The sequence below is a fragment of the Nannobrachium achirus genome (genome assembly GCF_963921795.1).
Source record: "Nannobrachium achirus genome assembly, chromosome: 16".
In the NCBI taxonomy this organism is placed as follows: domain Eukaryota; kingdom Metazoa; phylum Chordata; class Actinopteri; order Myctophiformes; family Myctophidae; genus Nannobrachium; species Nannobrachium achirus.
In genome coordinates, this window is record NC_137823.1 from 25,665,148 (window position 1) to 25,685,679 (window position 20,532).

At 41.4% G+C, this 20,532-nt stretch overlaps 1 protein-coding gene across 1 annotated transcript; it reads right to left on the minus strand.

Moving 5' to 3' along the window:
- Window positions 1-13,783: 13,783 nt before the first annotated feature.
- Window positions 13,784-19,137, minus strand: slc25a47a (solute carrier family 25 member 47a). Its single transcript, XM_080744278.1, has 6 exons — window positions 19,020-19,137; window positions 18,014-18,057; window positions 17,848-17,919; window positions 16,687-16,866; window positions 14,850-15,114; window positions 13,784-14,369 (listed from the first exon to the last, which is right to left on the minus strand). Exons 1-6 carry the CDS (start codon window positions 19,054-19,056, stop codon window positions 14,056-14,058), a joined length of 912 nt encoding a protein of 303 aa, XP_080600404.1. The 5' UTR covers window positions 19,057-19,137; the 3' UTR covers window positions 13,784-14,055.
- Between the last annotated feature and the right edge of the window lie 1,395 nt (window positions 19,138-20,532).

The following is a 20,532-nucleotide window of genomic DNA, read 5'->3' on the forward strand; positions in this document are numbered from 1 at the left end:
AAAGCCAGTAAAAGAAAAATCAGTTGTAAGGAGGACAGTTGGCTTTAAGGGGGCTCCGGTTTGACACCTCCCTAATCCCTATAATGACCACTCATTACCTAAAGGTAACCTCGGAGGTGTATGAATTATGACTGCCAAACGGCTGATCTTCGGATGCTGTCTAAATACATTTTGAATGCTTTTGTCTTTAACCTAAATTATGGTAAAGAGTCAAGTTCGTCTTGTTTTGACTAAAATCGGCCCCAAATTGTAATAACCACCCGGGAGCGTGATGTTGATGTGTTTTTATCTTGCTTGACATGGAGTATTTCAAATCAATCTTGGACACATTGAACCTTTGTTGTATTCTGATTTAAATACCTTTAAAAATACTTAAATACCTTTGGAAATATACAGTTCTTTTAACTCTCCTCTTTAAAACTTAAAGCTATCGAAATGTTTATGTTGACTCGAAATGTTTATGTTGACTTAAAATTTTCAATGATTGTTTTCCGTTTCAAATACTTAAAAAAAAAGTTTAACCCATGTTTTCTTCCCTTGTTGTTTATGCTGCCTTGACATTTAACACTTCAAATGCTATCTCAGGAGGGAATTGATAGTAAAATATGTTATTGTTGTTTAACATGGTATAGATATCATTCTCAGTGTTAAAAGTCAATGCCATGATGTTTTGATCTGATAACTAATGCACGAGACGAGAATCTGCCCCACTCCAGGGACAGAAAGATTGACCAGCGAAATGTCAAAGTGTCCAGGACACGGGATAATGGAAAGCCAAAACATTCTACATCCTTGGCTTCTGAGTCCATGAGACTCAGTCACAACACCATCTCATGATCCATTGTTATGTTTAACTTTGTCCAATCAGAATGTGACTAATGTATTCTGTAAATCCATATATCTGTGAAATCATTATGCTTTATGCTCAGAGAGAAACTATGGGTGAAGTTGTTCTCTACTGTACTTGTACAGTACCTACAATTTGAACTCTGACTAAACTTCAACACAAAAACGCATATTCCCTGGTGTTTGGACATTCATCATTTCTTGTGTGTGGAGTATTTTATTATGATTGGGGAAAACTGTTTATCCATATGGAATATGATCCAAAATTCCATCAAGTACAGAGTAACTTTTGCGAGGCGTTGTGAGCATGTAGATCGGCTATTTTCAAAATTTCTGCCTCTAATATTTGACAATTTAGCCAATGTTTAATAAAAAATCCTTAAATCGTCACTTTAGAAATGTGCAGATACCCTCTATAGTCTATACACTTAAACTTTATGTTGGTTTGTTCACTGTTGTGTTGAGTGAGAACATGTTGCAATGTTGTAATGTTGCACATTAAGTTCATCATCTGGGGACCCCCCCCCAAAATAATTTGGGGACCCCCCCTGGGGGTCCCAACCCACAGGTTGAGAACCACGGCTCTATGGTGCCACGGTGCTATCTGAGGTAGCAGGAGGAGGCACGAGAGGAGCTGCACATTTCTTCCCCAGCAGCAGCACACGTCACTGCCAGCGTAGACAGACATCCCAAAATAGACCCGCACGACGAGGACCCAGTGAATGGAGTAGAGTAGAGGGCCCAAGTGGTCGTTACAGAGGACGGCTCCTGACAACAGCCTTTCAGGCTGGATGGGAGCGCATAACACCCATAACACCCGCACGCATGCACGCACGCACACACGCACGCACGCACACACACAGTTGAGGCTATACTTGTGAGGACATCGAAAGGAAGAATTATTATTATTACTTCGAATTTATGAATGTAATTTTTTTAATGTTTTAACACAAACTCTTAAGTCTGAGTTTAATTGTGTGCGCTGGTGTTGCGCAACTAAAAATAGACAATCTGCATTTGTCGTTTTTTTTTTTTTGGTTGTGCGACAGCAGCACGCAAACAAGTGTAAATCTGTAGCCTTAAATCTACGTTGCAAACTTTTTCTCGTGCAGCACCAAACACTCCTCAACAGTGTCATTTTCTCAAATTCTACTATACTTGTGGCATAGTTTGGCCCTCACAAGTATAGTAGGCTATATGCACACATGCTGACGCATGCATGCACGCACACACACACACACACGCACACAAACACGCACGCGCACGCACGCACACACACACACACACACACACACACACACACACACACACACACACACTCCCTTTACATCACTTATGGGGACATTACATAGACTTCCATTCATTTTTATGCAAGTCCTGTGGCCTTACCCTAACCTCTATCCATAAACCTAACCCCTAAACCTAAACCTAAACCTAAACCTAAACCTAACCCTAACTCTAACTCTAACTATAACCCGTAAACTAATCCCAAAAGTTGTGGGGTCCGGGCTGTGGACCCCACATGTCACCCACTGACCCCACATGTCACCACCACAACTCCTTTTGGGCCCCAAAAGTTATACTTTGGGAGAGCACACACACACAAAGAGCACACACACAAACACACACAGACCGGTGCTGGCGTTTTGAATCTGGTGTGTAGTGATCTAATGGGATGGTTACGAGTACGACGTGTTTAGACTAGCAGTTATTCTGGATATGTTGTACTCCTTCATGTGGTCGCTGTGCTGCTCCACTGTAGAACATTTATTATTGGACAGTTTGGGTGGAGAGCAGCGCTGCGTTGCCATGTCCGCTTGTTATAAGCTTGTTTCTCTGTGAAGTTGCTTGTAAATATAGCCTATTTATTCTAAAGTGTACCCACTGAGACACATAGGCGGCTATTAGAGGTCCGTCTGAAATCAGGCTACAACTGGTCTAAATTCTCAAAAAAAAATTGACGGCGAGCTTAGCTTAGATGTTGAAACGACATTTCAACGGTATGTAGACGGTCTATAGACGCTTAAAAAACAGCTAATCAACGTCTAAGGCCTGAACAGCCAAGACGTCCTATGCCTTTTTTAGGCCTAGCCGCTTGTTTAAAGGAGTATAGTTCAACCCCCAAAATGTATTTTTTTTTCTTATCGGGAGACTTGAATTCATGGATATTTTTTTCTTTTTTTTGTCTGAGCCAATAATTTGATGATAATCATAAAGACCGATCGATGGACAAAATAGGTATAGGCCTACATGCATACATTTATTTTTTTTGGGGGTCCTTTCCTTGACATGGAAATGTTTGAGAATCACTGGTATAAACGACATTAGGAAGCAAGCCCAAATAAGCAACTACACTTTAGAAGCAAGCCCAAAAGAACACAACCCACAACTACCGATATTTACAAGCGACTTTACAGAAAAACAATACCAAAGTCGCTTATAATAAGCAGACATGGCAACACTGGTTGGCAGGCTCCAGAAAAGATATGAGCACTGAACCATAAATAGAGTAAAAAAAGAATAATAATAAAAAAAAAACACATGCAGGCTTTCCACAGATGACACGAGGTTGGAGCCCATGACAAAACCGTTTCTTCTTTTTCTGTGTTAAGTTAATCTTTTCAGATGTTATGTGCATTCTTGTGATAAGCCTCAGCCACTATACCATGCCCTCTTTTGGCCAATAGGCGTGAAAACGTAATCCGTTAAGTTTTGGCCCAGGACCAAGTATCCCGTCCAACCTCAAGTTTTGTGCAAATCCCTTCATACTGTAGCAGCTCCAGATATCCTGCTAACAGACCGACGGAAGCCATTACCTGCTTGGTGGAGGTAATTGTTGACCGTGGATTTACATAATAGTCTGTCGGAATGTATAAATAAATACGCCACTCTATGATTTATGTAAATTATTGCCCTTAATCTCCGAAACTGGCCATTCACACATGGCTGATCCACATTCAAATAAGTGAGAAAAGGTGTCACGGCCAGTAACCGCGGAGGGACATCTTTAGATGTTTGCATAATTGGAAGGCGTTGTTGCGTAAGAGAGTTACACATGGGGAATACGGGTTCATTGATAGCAGCTGCCAAAGGCATCCATCTAGTAGCAGGACAGACTCCTGTGATTCCTAGCAGTTCACAAAGCATTCCTCTGTGGAACAGTTCTTGTTTTGTGTTGTTTGTTTTAATGAAGCTTGGCATGTGCTTTGGGGCCCAGACTGAAAAGAAAAAAAAAAGTGAAATCTTCACTGTTAAGTTTAGTTTACTTGAACCATGTTAGCCAGATGTTATAGTTAGTATATGGAATGAACACAAATCAAACCTAGCCGACATAAGAAATCAATCAATCAATCAATCAATCAATCAATCAATCAATCAGAGACTGAGGCGGCGTCCATACGAAAACAAATTTAGGTGATTTTGCACAAGTTCTCAATCGTTAAGACCTTTCTGCCATACGGAGACAGCCTTTTGGGTGCCCGAAGACGCACATCTTTGTAATCGGCTCCAAGAGTGAATCATGCTGAAGACTTCCTGAAACTATGATGTTGCAGCACAACCTCTCCCTAAACCGCATGCGCCGAGCCTCTGCATGCGTCTGTGTCGGTTGGATACCTAATATGTCCAAATCTGTTACTTTTCATTATTCAAATTCAAAAACAGCTAAAGTAGCAGATCTACAAGCTCAAAACGTGTTGAGCTTGCAGATCTGCTACTTTTTAGTGACGCTGTAGTATGATGAAGTGGGGCGTTAATTTACAAAAAAACACAGCAAGAATATGGAGATAATAGGTTTCTGCCAGACAGCGACGATATAAGCCTATACAGCATACGTTTCTGATGTGTAGTTCAGGTTAACTGACGTTAGAGTGGTGGGCTCTCCGAAAGAGAACTATAAGCGAATTGCCAAGTGGGGTCAACAATGGTAGCCTATTTCTTTCCAATTGGTTAGCATCCAATCAAAGTTCACCAATGTTGAATTCCACGCTTCAGGTGTGTTGAAAGCGCCTCGGCAAAAACGCCACACCCAGATGTTCCACCCTCTTGCTTCCATAGAATAGAAGCGGACGGGGTGTTGAGGCCTCTGAAAGGCCACAAAAAATCATCCATACATTTTTCCATAGAGATTAACAAAACGAATATTCAACTAGAATCAAGCCATCCAGGATTTTGGTGAATCACCATAAAACCTTTGATTCTGTGATAATAATAAAAAAAGAAGCTAATGATACTATAATAATAAATATATTTTTCATGATCCAGGATCCTAGATGGCTTGATTCTAGGCTCAAAAAAATAAATAAAAATTAATTGATAATTGGGAAAAAAAAAATATTTTTTTATTTTTTTTATTTTTTTGAGGCACCAGAAAACCACGCCCACTGCTATGCCCTATAGGCTATGTAGAATTGACAGGCTTATCCCAAGTCATTCATTGAGTAAATCTGTTGTTTGGAAGAGTTCATAGTTGCCAAAGCTCTGTTCTGTGAGTCTGTATAACAGGCAAGGAGGTGATTATCATGCACAGGAAATCTGAAAGCATTAACTTAATATGCATCCCGTACACACACTTAAGTTCCAATCACGGTTGGCGAGGACCCCCAAATAAAAAAATAAAAGGTCTTAATACCAGAAATGAGCAGTAAGAATAGACATGCCGTGTGTGTGTGTGTGTCTGTCTGTCTGTCTGTCTGTCTGTCTGTCTGTCTGTCTGTGTGCGTGCGTGCGTGCGTGCGTGTGTGTGTGTGTGTGTGTGTGTGTGTGTGTGTGTGTGTGCGTGCTTCATTCAATCATCTCTTTATGTTGTCTGGATTCCTGGATTTCATATTGGTTCTGTTATAATCCGATTTTTAGATTATTTCACAATAACCTTGTTTGTCTCCGCAGCACTAAGAGGTTGGGGAGGAACATACTGTTGCTCTTGGCTGTGACTAACAGATTTGGGGAAACTATTAGTTAGTAATCTACTATTATTATTATTATTGAGTGCTAAAGAGATTTGGAAGGGGTGTTAGTAATGCTGTGGATTGACAACAATTCAAAAAACAACAAACAGAGAGAAAGGGAAAGATTATAGCTCTGTGGTTGGTTTCTGGCATTTACATAAAATTGGTTTAAACCATTTAGACTGGGAACGCATTATTACACATTATTTTGTGCTTTAACTATTGAAAAATAGCAGATATACAAGCTCACAGCGCTGCACTCTGCGAGCTTGCAGATCTGCGAGCTTGCAGATCTGCTACAATGTCAGTGACGCTCAAACTTTTTCATGTGAAGGACCCCCAAAATGATATGTATTTGGCCACGGACCCCCATCTCAAAATATTTAATTCCAGGGAGTAGGGACCCCCCAGAAGCAAAATTACAAATGTTCGCTTAAAAAATACATATATTCAAAAGATTTGCACACATTTCCACGACTTTAAAAAAATAGTAGATCTACAAGCTTGCTTGTACCGGTATATCTGCTATTTTTCAAGTATAAAATAATTAAGGCCACCTTGGGCCTTATTTACTCCACCTTGGGCCCTAGTAACTCAGTCCCACTCCCCCCCCCCCCTGTGATTGGTCTACTGTCGCACTGTGATAGGTGCACAGTCTCATGGATCTATTGTTTATTTAAGATCCCCATTTGTCACGGCCTCAGCAGTGACTATTCTTCCTGGGGTCAAAAGTAGGCTATTATTACAAAATGACAGTGGAATAAAAAATGACAAGCAAAAATAAAATAGCAATTAAATAACTAAATACAAGTAGTTAGTGCCTGTCATGTGGTCATGTGCCCTCATCTATGGAGGCTGGACTGGGATTGCGACTGTCATGTCGCAGTTACTATGAAAACCTCCACCGGCTGTCTGTCAGTCAGTCCCTCCGTATGTCCGTCACGTCACGTCACACTTTTGTCCCTACTCTTATCTCCGGCACCGTTTCCCCTATCCATGCCAAACTTTGCACACACACTCTTTGGCTGGCAAACCACAACCTCCGCCCCTGATTTCTCACATGACCCCCTTCTAGCGCCACCATGAGGTTGCTTGTGTATACATGCGACCTGACGGTTGCTTATCTCCCGATTAGGGAGTCTTACTGGTTGGTATGGCCTAATGGCCTCAACCTGCATCTGGACTATGATTGTTCTATGGCAGTGGTTCTCAACCTGTAGGTCAGGGGTCCCCAGAGGGGTCCCCGCATGATTTTGGGGAGGTCCCCAGAAGACAGTGAAGTGGCAATTTAAGGACTTTTAAAATCTTTTTAATACCTAAAAAAAAGAGAGAGAAAGAAAATCAAACCCAGTTTGAATGAGTGGTGTAGACTCCTCAGCATGGTGTTACCATACTTATACAGACAGGGAAAATATGTAGGCCTTGGATTGAGATCTGCACTTGTCTATTTACTTGCAGATAGCGCTTTTATCCAAGTTGCTTTACATAGATTGTGCATTACATTCACCCATTCACACACACATTCATACACCGATGGCAGAGGAAACCATGCAAGGCACCAACCTGCTCACAGGGAGCAACTAGGGGTTCAGAGTCTTGCTCAAGGACTATTTGACATTAACTCAGGGGGAGCCCGGATTCGAACTGGGAACCCTTTGTGCTCTAATGACGGTTTCTCTACCCCTGAGCTATGCCGCCCCATCGGTGGATGTATGATTACGTCCACTGATAACACTTTTGTGCAGGTAATAAAGTTGAACTTGGATTACATGTTGACAGTAACATTCCAACCTCTCCTTGTATCCTTGTAGAGAGGACAATGTTCATCACCAGCTCCACCGTTCATTCATCGAACCAGAGGTGCCCCCTAGAGGCTCAACCATGTAACTACAATGTTCTTGGCCTGTGTGCTGTCTGTCAAGTATCCCTCTCTCCTTTACAGGTCACTCCCATAGTTATATTACAGGCCTACACACAATTATATAGGCGGCCTATAGACTTCTATACCATAGAGCTAGCTATATTCTTGTCTATTTTAATTTAAGAGTGTTGTATACATTATTTAGCGTCCACAATTACATGGTCCCTCCCAATGGAAAAGCAGAAAATGTTTAGTGAAGGATTCACCGCAGCAGCACCTGTTATTATGTTGTTATCCATTAAAGAAAACCTTGCTCTGAAATCACGTGGAGAGTCCCGCCTTGTGCGTACGAGTAGTAGGGGAGAGTGGGGTAAACTGAGACACTTTTTTCATTTTCTCCCCTCTAGGCGAACTAAAAGATATATCAGTAAAAATGTACACATTTCCCAGTAATTTGGGATGTTTCCTAACAATGGAAGTTATCAGAACATATTCAAGACAAAAGGCAGAGAAAATATGATTGTTTTAAAAAAAGTGGTCTTGTGTCTCAGTTTACCCCAGGACCGGGGTAAACTGAGACAGACCAGAGAAATCAATGGGGTAAAGTGATCCACTCACTTTTTTCACTTTAAAACTACCATAAAAACACAAAAACCTGGTTAACCGGGTTAAATATGCGCAATACAAAAATGTACCAGACATTCTTTTAATAGGCTTTGTCCTGTCATTTCCACCCATGTGTCAAATAATGTGACACATGGGCAGAAGGAAAAAACTAAAAACCCTATAAAAAAATGATAGAAGGGTTTACCAAACTTTCCTCAGTTGATCCTTATGTAATTTCTCATGTAGAATCTATTTCTGCAAAGTATATTGTTGTATTGTGCATAACTAATGAAATAATTCGCATATTTAGTCAAATATGCTAATTATCTCATTAATTATGCACAATACAAAGAAATATATATAAAAAATGGATTCTACAGGGGAAAATACATTAGAATCAACTGAGAAAAGTTTGGTACACCCTTTAATCAGGTTTTTACAGGTTTCTCCCTGTCTTTCATGTTGGGATAATGTGAGATAGCGTCTCACTTTACCCCGAAGCAATTGTCTCAGTTTACCCCACAGCCACATTTTGGGAAAAGGGATATTTTTATCAATTCAGGGTAATCTTCAGCTAGCATCGATCACATGGATGTATAAGTTGGTAGTTCATCAACATGTATGATATAAAATGTTCTCCCTGCATCAATTTGCTTTGACACAACAGCTGATTATGTTGACAGCAAGAAAATTTACTTTTACATGCAAAAAACACATTTTTGTGAAAAAAGCATGTTTTCTACAGCACTATCAGGTCTCTCTTTTCATGACAAGTGGGAAATTCAAGGGGCTTGAAAATATAATGGTCACATGACCACAAATGTGTTCCATTGCCAAGATAAATGGAGCGTCTCAGTTTACCCGGTGTCTCAGTTTACCCCGCTCTCCCCTACTATGAATTATATAAAGGCAAGGCAGTGTGTGTGTCCTTATGTCACTCCGCAGTAGGCATTTATGCCGTAACAGCACTTAGATCAGTGTCTGTCCTGGCTCCATGCGTCCACAAATCACAGTCATTCAGTTGTAAAGACGTCTTGGTTGCAATTGGCTACGGCAAACAGGCTGGGTGTGTATGATATTAAGTTGCATAACTCAGCACAGCAGTCACTCACAACCGGGAAGCCTGCGGATGCAGTGCTTGTGTGTCAGCATAACATGCATACAGTAAGGCGGGAGGGGTTACTCCCGCCAACTTTGCATAACAGCACATGTGGGGAACCCTGGGTACTAGTGATGCCCTTTTAACCCACTAGGTGTCGCTTGAGTACGACACTTAAGTTAGTTAATGACACTGTCCTCACTTGTTTATAGTATTTTGAATAGTATGTTAATTGTGCCACGATTGAATTTTCTAAAGGTTGTCATGGCTGTCATGGTTCATACTAAAGGCCTAATCCCATATCAATCTGCAGATCGTGCCGGAATGAGTCTAAGAGAATTAAAACAGCTGCTGCTGAGCCTGTGGAATGAGTGACAAGTATGACCTCTAAAGGAAAACTAATTCCACACACCAAAAGGGATTATGATCCTAATAAGAATTCCACTGATTAATTGTGATCCAGGCAGCCAAGCAACACTGACTGATTTGACGTCTGTATGAGTTTGTGTAAGGACTAACAAAGGAAACTGTAAAGGGCTTTCTGTCACACTACTGTAGTATAATTTATTCCATAAGGTATGTTACATCAAGTATGTAAATCATTGTTATTTAGTGGATTAACCTTTCTCCAAATTATGTTGAACATGCAGTGTTCTCTAAAGCCGAATTTATACTTTGTTGTACCACGTTGTATACATTTTGCATATAATACAATACAGTATTCATATTGCATGAGGCACCAGTTTTCTATAGAAAGGCACATAATGTCAAGATACATTCCTTAAGCACAGAACACACCCCATTAATAAAGAAAATAAATGTGTGTAATGTAGGTGAATATGTCATATTAAGATTAAGTTGGATGGTAAATGACATGTTTAACTATTTATAAAATATCCAGCATAAGTATGCTGAGCTTTCTCATTCTACTGCTCTGCCACCAAAATGTGAAATGCCCTGACGCCTGAAAATCTACCAGGGACCAACGGATACATGTCATTTTCTCCTTTTGCATTTTGTATTTGTTGATGACATATATGATTCTGTTTAAAGTTGGAATTTAATACGTAGGACCACAATGGAAACAAGTGCCCAGGTCTTTGTTGTTATCCTTTTAGCTTTAATGTCTTACTGCATCACATGCTGTTTACATTTCTGACAAGGTATTGAATCAATCACTCAAAACTCATTCATGCATTCCAAGACACTTATAAATAGACTGGCGTATTTCGTTTGCCTTCATTTTGATCCATAATCCCATTACCATACATTCATGTTAAAATGTACAATTTTACCTCAAACACATCAAATGAAATACGATTAATCAGAGAACTCAGAAAACAAAATACTGGTACGCATGCTGCTCAACAATCTAAACTGAGAATACATAATCTGAGATCTTGTATACAGCAGGGGCCTTCAACATTTTTCAGGCCAAGGACGCCTTAGCTGAGAATAGGTCAGGGTCCTCCACTACAGACATTTAATGACTTAAACCCTCAATACTTTTTAAACTTGAACTTTGACTCAGTACTTTTTTCCCTCTACACCAAACCACTTCCCAAATAAAAAATATATATTCTATTTTTGGCTAATATTCCAAAAGTTCAACAAGTAGTTAATGAAATGAAGTCCCTATCACACAAAGATTGGCGGCCCCCCTGCAATATTTACAGAGGACCCCCTGGGGGTCCTGGACCCCCTCTTGAAGACCCCTGGTATACAGCATTTCCATCACCTATAAGCAGCACTTTCCATTTGCCATTAAGATCGTGAGCCACTTCACATGCACATTTGTAATGCTTGTCAGCCCATTTTAAAATTGTGCGCATTGCAGCTTATTAAATACAGCACTGTAAAAACAAACACATATAAGTATTATCATTGCTGTGAATCCTGCTATGTGCTTAACTAATCAAGATTCAACATTCTTTTACTGTTACATCACTGTGGGGAGGTTGATGGATGATTTAAACAGCTGGCCTGAGTCACTGGCAGCCCAAATCCGATTTTTGGACTATGTTTGGAATCCGATTGTTTTAAGTCTGAGAAGTAAAAAAGCAACTTGGAAACACATGGAAGTTGATTTTTGCTGACTGGATTTGAACCACATTCCTAGGTGGTTAAATAGTCTCTGTCAGGTTGAAACCTCATATGTTCAAAACTTTCTCTGTTTCAGGATTTAAATTCTAAAACAGCAAAAGTCACAGATGGACAAGCTCAAAAAGTTAAAATATAAAGATGAGAGAATTCTGCCCGACAGCGATGAAAAGTAATTAAAATCGCCGGAAATAGCTGATCTACAAGCTATCGACTATTTTAACGCCATTTACGCCAAAACTCGTAAATTGGTCTTTTCGGTCTATTTACCGGAGTTATGCAGGTTTCCCATCTGCAGGAAAATACTTTATCTCAAGAATCTTATCTCCAGATCGCGTTCTTGTTTAAAATTAGAACTCAAAGCAAGGAAATGGAAACAAAATAGCAACATACCATAACAATAGAAATAGCAGTCAAAGTTGTACTAAAAAAATACAAAAGATGATTTTGTCCACCTTGTTAATGACACTCAACAATATCCAATAAGGAGATTTGTTACATTGCTGTTAGGTAAGGTCTTACCAGTGTATTCCACGGGAATATTACAGGTATATTTCAAGCTGCTTTCTTCCCCATCTGAATGAAGGGAGCTTTTTAAGGGCAGTTGGCAATCTCCTTATTGGATGTTGACATTCATTCATCCATCCTTATATTGATCAGAATATACAGCTCCTGTCCTAAACACAAATACACTTTTTCAAATTGCAGCCATGCCCTTAGTTTCTTTCTATGCAACTAAGTCTATAATCTAAGGCAGTGGTTTTCAAACACTTTGTGCCCAAGGCTGGGTGTCCAAGGCAAGTCAAAATCACAAGGCACACCTGTATTCATAGCAAAAACAGCATATCTAGAGGAAATAAATGTAAGGGAAAGAAATAGTGCTGCCGGGTTGAAAGTGGTTAGGGTATAGAATGTGCCTCTGTACTGAGAAATGAGTTTACACAAAAGCAGTAATTAATTTACTGATATAGTACATTTAACCACTTAACCCCAATATACTACAGTACATTGACGATGTGATGGCAATCACAGTGACTACTTGCCAATCACAGCAGGTCTTTGCTGATGTGGTGTTGGCAATCTAATGACGAGTCTATACTAGGCCCCTCCTTTATTCCCTCTACAGCAGGGGTCTTCAATGTTGTTCAGGCCAAGGATCCCTTAGCTGAGAGACAGATGAAGCAGGGACCCCCACTACGTTGTATACAATTATGTTGCAGATTAAACTTTTCATAGATAGCTTCATAGACACATTTGACCACCCTATCATCAGTGTATGGTGGATTCATGTTAATGGGGTTGTTACCCTGTGAGACGTTGTGAGCTTGTACATCGGCTATTTTTGGCTAAAGCTATACCTAAGAATAGGGATGCTAGGGTTAAAGTGGTTATTGTAACCATAATGTAACTATCGCAAAGATTTTGTGCCCCCCTGTAGTAACAATCGAGGACCCCGTAGGGGTCCCGGCCCCCCTGCTCTACATCAAATCGCTTTGCCCAAAATGGCAGAGGCATGCCTGGACTTGTCTCACAGCACACCGGTGTTCCTCTGCACACAGTTTGGGAACCACTGATCTATAAGGCTAGTATGAGAATGACTAACCTGATGAGAAACACATCCGTCAAAACAACTTCTGCCAACCGTTCTGGCATCAAAATATTAAACAATATGTATACTTGCATATAAATAAACAGAATACATTTACTTTGAGGTCAAAAGGTACCTGGTTTCATTTCCAGTACTAACAGTGTCCTTTAAGCAGGCAGTATACTTATTTTGAAACTGTGGTTTGGTGTGTTCGCACATCAAGCTGCTTGGGCAATATGTTATAATTAGTATCATTGGTGACACCTGTACAGGATGTAACATTACACAACTATGTATGTCAATATGGCTGCCATGAAAAAGGAGACTGTGTAATGGGGAGCCCTGAACAAGGCTGCCTGAAAAGTTAAACTAGTTCATCTGGCCAGCTTGTGCACAATATGAGGATGAAACCCTAATGGTGTTTCAGCCACAAATGTGCAATTCTTCCTGTGCGAACACGCCAAACTGTATTTCGTTTTAAGTATACTGAGGCCCTTTAGTGTCCCTGAGCATGGGAAACTAATCCCCAGAATAAATGTACCAGCCTAATCCATGGACTCCAGTGGGAAATGACTAACTAGAGAGAAACTTGATGACAAAATGTAACAGACAGCTTCCTGCAATGCGTGCGGTTGTACTTATCATAATGTATACATGTATTATACAAGCAAGAGTATAGTGGCCACTAGGGTTGGGATCCTTTAGGATTTTAATGATTCTGGTTCCTTATAGGGAAGATATGTAACTCTGAGAGTGTACAAATGGAACCAAATGGACCCACTCTCAGAGTTATGGTGGTTTGAGAACCACGAGTATTGTAATTGTATAGCAGACGTGAAGCCCACACACCAGGTCCGACAGTTGATACAAAACTGTTCCAGAAACAGTTCCTGTGATGGAACCGATTCCTGGTTCCTCAAAGTTGGATCCCATTCCTCCAGTTCCGGATCCCAACCCAAATTACACATGCATGTAAAAGAAAAATATACAGAGTAGTGGCCAGTGGCCACTACTCAAACCCGAGTCTGGGTTGGATACCACCCTCGGGTTTGGCTCGGAGGACGTCTAGGAGAACCTCGTATGTAACAAACACCACCATGTTGACAGGGAAAGCACGGAGCCAGTTTATGCCCAGGCTCCTGAAGAACACGGCCCCTCCCTCCGTCCTCACCGTCTCAGCGATGCAGTGGAAGAAGCCCTTGTATCGTTTGACCTCCCTCGCTCCGTCCATCTGCATGCGGGCCTTGATCACGTCCATGGGCGTCCCTATGGTCCAGCCTGCCATTCCTGCTAGTCCGCCAGCCAACATCACACCACTCCACTCTGGAAACCAACAGACACTATTGTTTGACCCATAAAACCTGAGGCCGATTCTACACAAAATGTCCTCTAAATCCTAAGAGTTTTCTGAAAAACTCATGTTTCTATGACTCAGTGGTTCTCAAACGTTTTCATGCCAAAATGATATGTATTTGGTCGCAGACCCCCCATCTCAGAATATTTTGTTCCAGGGACACCCCAGAAGCAAAGATTTGATCTTTGCCATCTGAAATAAAGTGGGGTGCCACACTGCCACAACCCCCTAGCTGTTCTAAAATCACAGTAAATTACAGCATTGCATGGCTTATTGCTTTTATAAAACAGTTACTAAAGATGGCAACATGAAAACAACAGCCATATACTGTATATACCAATTAAAACAACATTTTAATGACAATTTCAGAATATTTTTGATAACAGGGACACTATTCAAGTTGTTAAGCATTTCTTGAACGAGACAAAAAAGGGGAGACTCTGGCTCACCTGGTCCATTCTTGCCAGAGTGCCTCAGCCAATCAGAAATAATGCTGTACGTTAGAAAGTACGTGGCAAAGGACGGCCCGTCTCTCAGCATGAGGGGGAGAGCCCCTCTGTACAGTCCCAGGAACCCTTCATCTCTGATGATGCTCAGGAGGCAGTGGACCGGCCCGCGGTACTTGGGTTTGGGAGCGTTGACACCTCCTTTCAAGGACTCTGTCTGACACTGCAGACGCACTTTAACGATGTCACCCGGTGACATCACTGATACCTGCCACAAGCAAATGACAGCAGGGACTCAGTAAAACATGGTGATTAGAAGATGATAATCAGTATACTCTTCCTACTGTACGAGCAAAGTATCACTTGAACTTGGTCAGGTGCCGATTGTTATTTTGCAGCCCTAATCCAACAGCCCTTAAAAAGCTTCCTTCATTCAGATGGGAAAGAAAGGTGAGCACAATAATGTGCTCATCGATACGGTACCTGTAATATTCACATGAAATACACTGGTAAGACTTACCTAACAGCAATGTAACAAATCTCCTATTGGATTTTGAACAATGCTTGGTCCATAATACAGTACATACAGATATAGAGTTGTCATTGGCTGTACGATCTCAGTGGGAGTGAAATCGGCCTTTCTGCATGACAGTCAACTTGCAGGGGATGTTAAAGTTAATTTTCTTACGGTGTGGCTCTGACTGTAGGATGCTAGCTGTCTATAAAAGGGTTCGTAAGTTTGACCTCAGTTTTTGTGCACACTGCCAGTAAGCCGAAAGAGTAGCTCCATGCATTCTCTTCCACATTGGTTTGATTATTATTATTATATATATATATTTTTTTAAGATATTTTGGGGGGCCTTTATTTATGGTGGAAGGTGGAGATGGACAGGAAACGGGGAGAGAGATGGGGAGAGACATGCAGAAAAGATCGTCAGGAATGGGACTCGAACCTGTGATGCAATGTCAGGCTACTTTAGAGCCTAGGTGCCCGGACCGCTAAGCCACGGCCCAGGCCAGGTTTGATCTTTTCTGAAATATTATTATTTTTTATAATGGAAGTCAATGAGGCTCGGATCGGGCCCCAATATTGTCATTTTGCTTGCAACACAAGTTACATAATGCCTCGCTACAAGTTGAATCAAGTGCAGGAGAAAAGATGAATAAATAAAACAAGTGGCATGACATCAGAGGCTGTGCAGTCTTTCCCCAACAGTCAGACAGACGAGCCAGACATCATGACATGTACAGGAACGTCTCAGTCTGTGTTTCTGGGAATAATCTCACAAACAGTTCTGCACACTTCAATTTAATAATGGATGTCAACGGCTGTCTGAAAGCGAGTCATAAGTCATAGATACGTAATAGAGGACTGATGTCACAGACTGGCCCACATGCACAGCCACACCGTCCACATGACATTTTCACCATTTTTTTTCACCCAGTGTCAATTGCCTAATGCAATCCTGGGCGCTACACTCCCTCTGCCAACCTGGGGAGAGCAACGGACTGACTTCATGCATGAGGAGTCCAAGACGCTTGTTTTTCACCTGACAGGGGGGAGTTTCCCCATTTGGATGTAGCGTGTGGAAAGAACACACTATTCCAACCAGTTCCTTTCCCCTCCATCAGCCGCCCCAGCTAGTCAGGGGGAGGCAGTATAGAGACCAGGATTACGGCATGTCTTTTGTGAGGGTACCTACCCTAGGGGACACGGGGAGAACATGCAAATTCCACACAGAAAGGCCCCTTTCCCCAACCCCACCTAGGGTATGGGCACTGATGACGCGGAGGAGAGAACACACAATAAATGTACAATCCAGGCTCCATGACTGATTACCTGAGCCACGCCTCCTGCCAAACCGGAGAGGAAAACCTCCATTCTGGTATTTGAGCCTCCTGAAGCTCCTCTGAAGTGGCTGAGACACTGCAGGCAGTTTCTGTAAGTGCCGAACACCACAGAGGACGTCATGGAGATGGTGGTGACGGGCAAGGACATGCCCTTGAAGAAACCAGGAACCTGGTGGCACAGAGCAAGAGAAAGGTGTTCAGAGGCACGTGGTGAAATCTCTACATTGGGGATTCTTTCTCAAGCTTTTTAATTTAATGAACCCCAAGTTTGACATGCATTATGCCCATGGATCTCCAATATATACATTTAGTCATATAAAAGACCCAAAAATCCTCAGTTTTAATTTAACCCTGAGTGTACAAATGTGTACACTCTCTTAGCTATAAACCCGCAAGTGCTTGTTTGAGAGGGGACGCAATGGTCTATAAACACAATGCGAGATATCTTTCTTAACACCTGAACGTAGCCAGAGCGCTCTGTCTTCTGGTCTGTGAAATGTAAAATAAGAGCACTGTTTACCTCACATCTCACAGCCCTAGAAAGTTGTAAAAGAAATAAGTGTTAAATTGAACAGTAATTACATTTTTTACCTATCATTTTATAATGGACAATTTACTTTTTGGGTAAGTGGGCATGACCTTTGGGCAAGTAGAACATAACCTGTACTTGCCCGACAGGCAAGTGCCTCTGATCCCTATCATTCAAATGATACACACCTGTAGGAGAAATCTAAAACATTCCACAAATGCTTGTTGAAACAATAGTGTTTTATGTGGTTCTTAACAGGTGCTGAACAGCGCCCCTTGGCCAGCAGTATTGCAGCTCATGCTATTAACAGACATACATAGATAGTAACATAGTAACAGACAGACGCAGTCAAGTATAGGTGTTCCACGGAGGCTACTGCCCTCAAGCCCTTTGGGAGGGAATTCCAAAGCAGAGGAGCTACAGACTGAAAGACTCTGCTCTTTTAACTTTTCTGTTTTTACCTTGTTTATTTAGGTGTCTTCCTCAGTTAAAGTAATTATTTTGATACTATATTAACACAATTTGCTGGGGACCCCTTGGAACCCCCTCATGGACCCCACGTTGAGAACCGGTGCTCTTGAATTTGTGCGAAAGACCTTGTCATGTGTCACACTCACTCACCCCTTCTTTTGCAAATGTTGCTGTTGTACACTGCCATATTCCTGTGAACTGCTTCTGTGTTTGTATTCTGACCTGAGCAGGGGCAGCAGAGAACAAAATCAATATGTGCACCACAGTTTGTGAAATGTAATTTAATTTAGGCTGCATTCATTTCACAGAGTCCAACCTTTACAGTGTCCAGAGGGTAGCCTACTGCAACTCCACATGCACCTAATGACAAAATCATATAACATCTTTGAAACTTACTAACATATATCACAATCACTATCAAATGACAAAGTGACATAATCACACACACACGCACGCACGCACGCACGCGCACACACACACACACACACACACACACACACACACACACACACACACACGCACCCTAGGCTACACACACAGCCTAGGGTATACAGCGATGTACAGATATTTATCAATGCAATGTACAGTTATAGCCTACTGCATGTACACATATAATAATAAAAAACACAATTAATTAAATGAATGAAAACACTAAATACATTATGACAACCACATGGTGGCAGAAGTGGCCAATAATAGTGCCAATAACACATGGAAAAACAATAACAGCTACATGTGTCATTGATTATTACTAGACTGTAAAGTGACTATAGTTGCATACTCTGCATACAGCACTCTCAAGTCAAGTGGTGTGAGAGATTCGTTCTGCTCATCATGTTTAATCCATAAAACACTTAGTAGGCCTACTATATAAATCAGGCTCATATTAACTCACATGCTGGGGTGTGGGCAATGCATTTTGAATAGCCTAGATTTTGTATTTTTTTGACAGGGCCTAAATATGAGTTATTGAGACCTTGGGCTCGGCAGACATGTGGGTCCATCAGGTCATGGAACGTTTCTATCTTTAGATTTGTTTGGCAAATTCAGCCAGATGATGACGTAGCATTCATAGTAGTAGCCTACAGTCGGTCAAATACGTATGTTATTATTGTAATAATCATGGGACTATACAGTATAAGCAGATTATTACGTTGATAAAGCAGATGGTCAGGCTATAGGCTACTAAATCTATGATAATAAATTAGTATGCCTGTCTGTTCGTTGAAGCATCTAAGCTAAAGGCATATCTCTTTTTTGCACATTGTAAACACGCGCATACAGTATGCAGCACATATTAGTGATAATAACTGCCGAGTTACCTCCAATGGACCCAGCCACAAAGTCAGCGATATGCATGCTGCTGTCCTTAAAAACCTGCTGGTCACAGTTCTGTGACTCGATTCAGACAGTCCATGATTCCATTCCGTCATAACCTTGAACCGCTTGCCATGCTGCTTGTTTTCATTGCTAAACCGAAGACACGTGTCACCAGACCTTGTGTTGTCGCTTACAAAACGCTCGACTGACTCCGAGTTTAGCCGAAGATAGCCGATGCTGCAACACACGCACGCACGCACACACACACGTGCCAGGCCTATTACATAATAATGTAGACTACATAACATATGCTCATCAAACAATAATGAAGGGTCTGATGTTGTCTGATATTCCTTTCTAACATTCAACTATGTGTATCTCTTTGCTCCACATAATATAGTCTACAGTAAGGCAAGCTCTAACATGTAGACTACACACTACAGTAGTAGGCTACATTCAAGTTCTTACAGAGTATGTCTACTCTACACCATAGGTATATTGATCTACAGCACCCCCATGTGGCTCCCTTCAGACTGTGGCCAGTAGGCCACGTGCAACCATAGAGTTGCGTGCAACACTCATTTCTTATAAGTGTATTTGCTTCTAAATGTTGCAGCACTTCTCTTCAGAACACTCCTTAATTATTAGCCTATCCATCTTTTTTTTAATTTAATGTATTGACTGTTAGACCTACTTGTACTTGTTTTAACTGTTTCGTATATGTTTTCATTGTTTACTTATTCAGATCTGCATACTGTGAATGATTTATGTTTGTAATGTGTGTTGAGCCAAATTTCCCATGGCTGTATAATGAAATAACATAATTGTCTCCACCAGCCGAAGGCATGGGGGAGAGTATGTTTTCCCCTTCGTCCGTCCGTGCGTCCATCCGTCCGTCCGTCCGTGCGTGCGTGCGTGCGTCCTCGCAGTTTATGTGCACCAAATCTCAGTCGCCGTTTGCCCGGTCGCTGCCAAAGTGAGCACACACATTCCCTGGATGCCAATCTAGAACCTCTGCCTTAAATTTTTCAAATAGACCTTTTCTAGCGCCACCTAGTGACCGATGTTCGCAAAACACATTTCTGTGCACTACTCTTACAGATTTTGTCCAAAAATCCTACAAATCGGTAGGAAGTATCTCGACAGTCATGTGATCGACACGGATCTGTCCAATTTTGCATATTCCATCCTGATTGGCTAAGATTGGCTTCCAAAATTTGTAGGATTGAGCCGTTTTGAACAAAATGCCTCAAATCCCAAACGCAAAGTGCAATTATCATGAAATTGCGCACACACATTCCCACTAGGTCGAGGAAGAAATGCCACTTCAAATTTCTGAAATCAGCCTCATGGTGGCGCTATAACAGGCCGATTTGTGGTTTTACCTATAACTCCACCGATCAGTTTCAAACTTTGTAAGCACACTCCCTAGAGGCTAAAGCCGACATCATAGTCGCCTGGGCGGTGGAAGGCTTTACACCGCGGTGTAGTCTTTTCGAGTCTTTTTGAGTCATG

Bases quoted from the DNA above. Each gene is read 5' to 3' on its own strand.
- slc25a47a (XM_080744278.1), bottom strand. From the start codon at position 19,056: ATGCATATCGCTGACTTTGTGGCTGGGTCCATTGGAG. The intron at 15,115-16,686 runs GTAATCAGTCAT...TGCTTGTGGCAG, and splicing joins TGGCAGGAGGCGTGGCTCAG to GTATCAGTGATGTCACCGGG. The intron at 14,370-14,849 runs GTGAGCCAGAGT...GTTGGTTTCCAG, and splicing joins CTCTGGCAAGAATGGACCAG to AGTGGAGTGGTGTGATGTTG.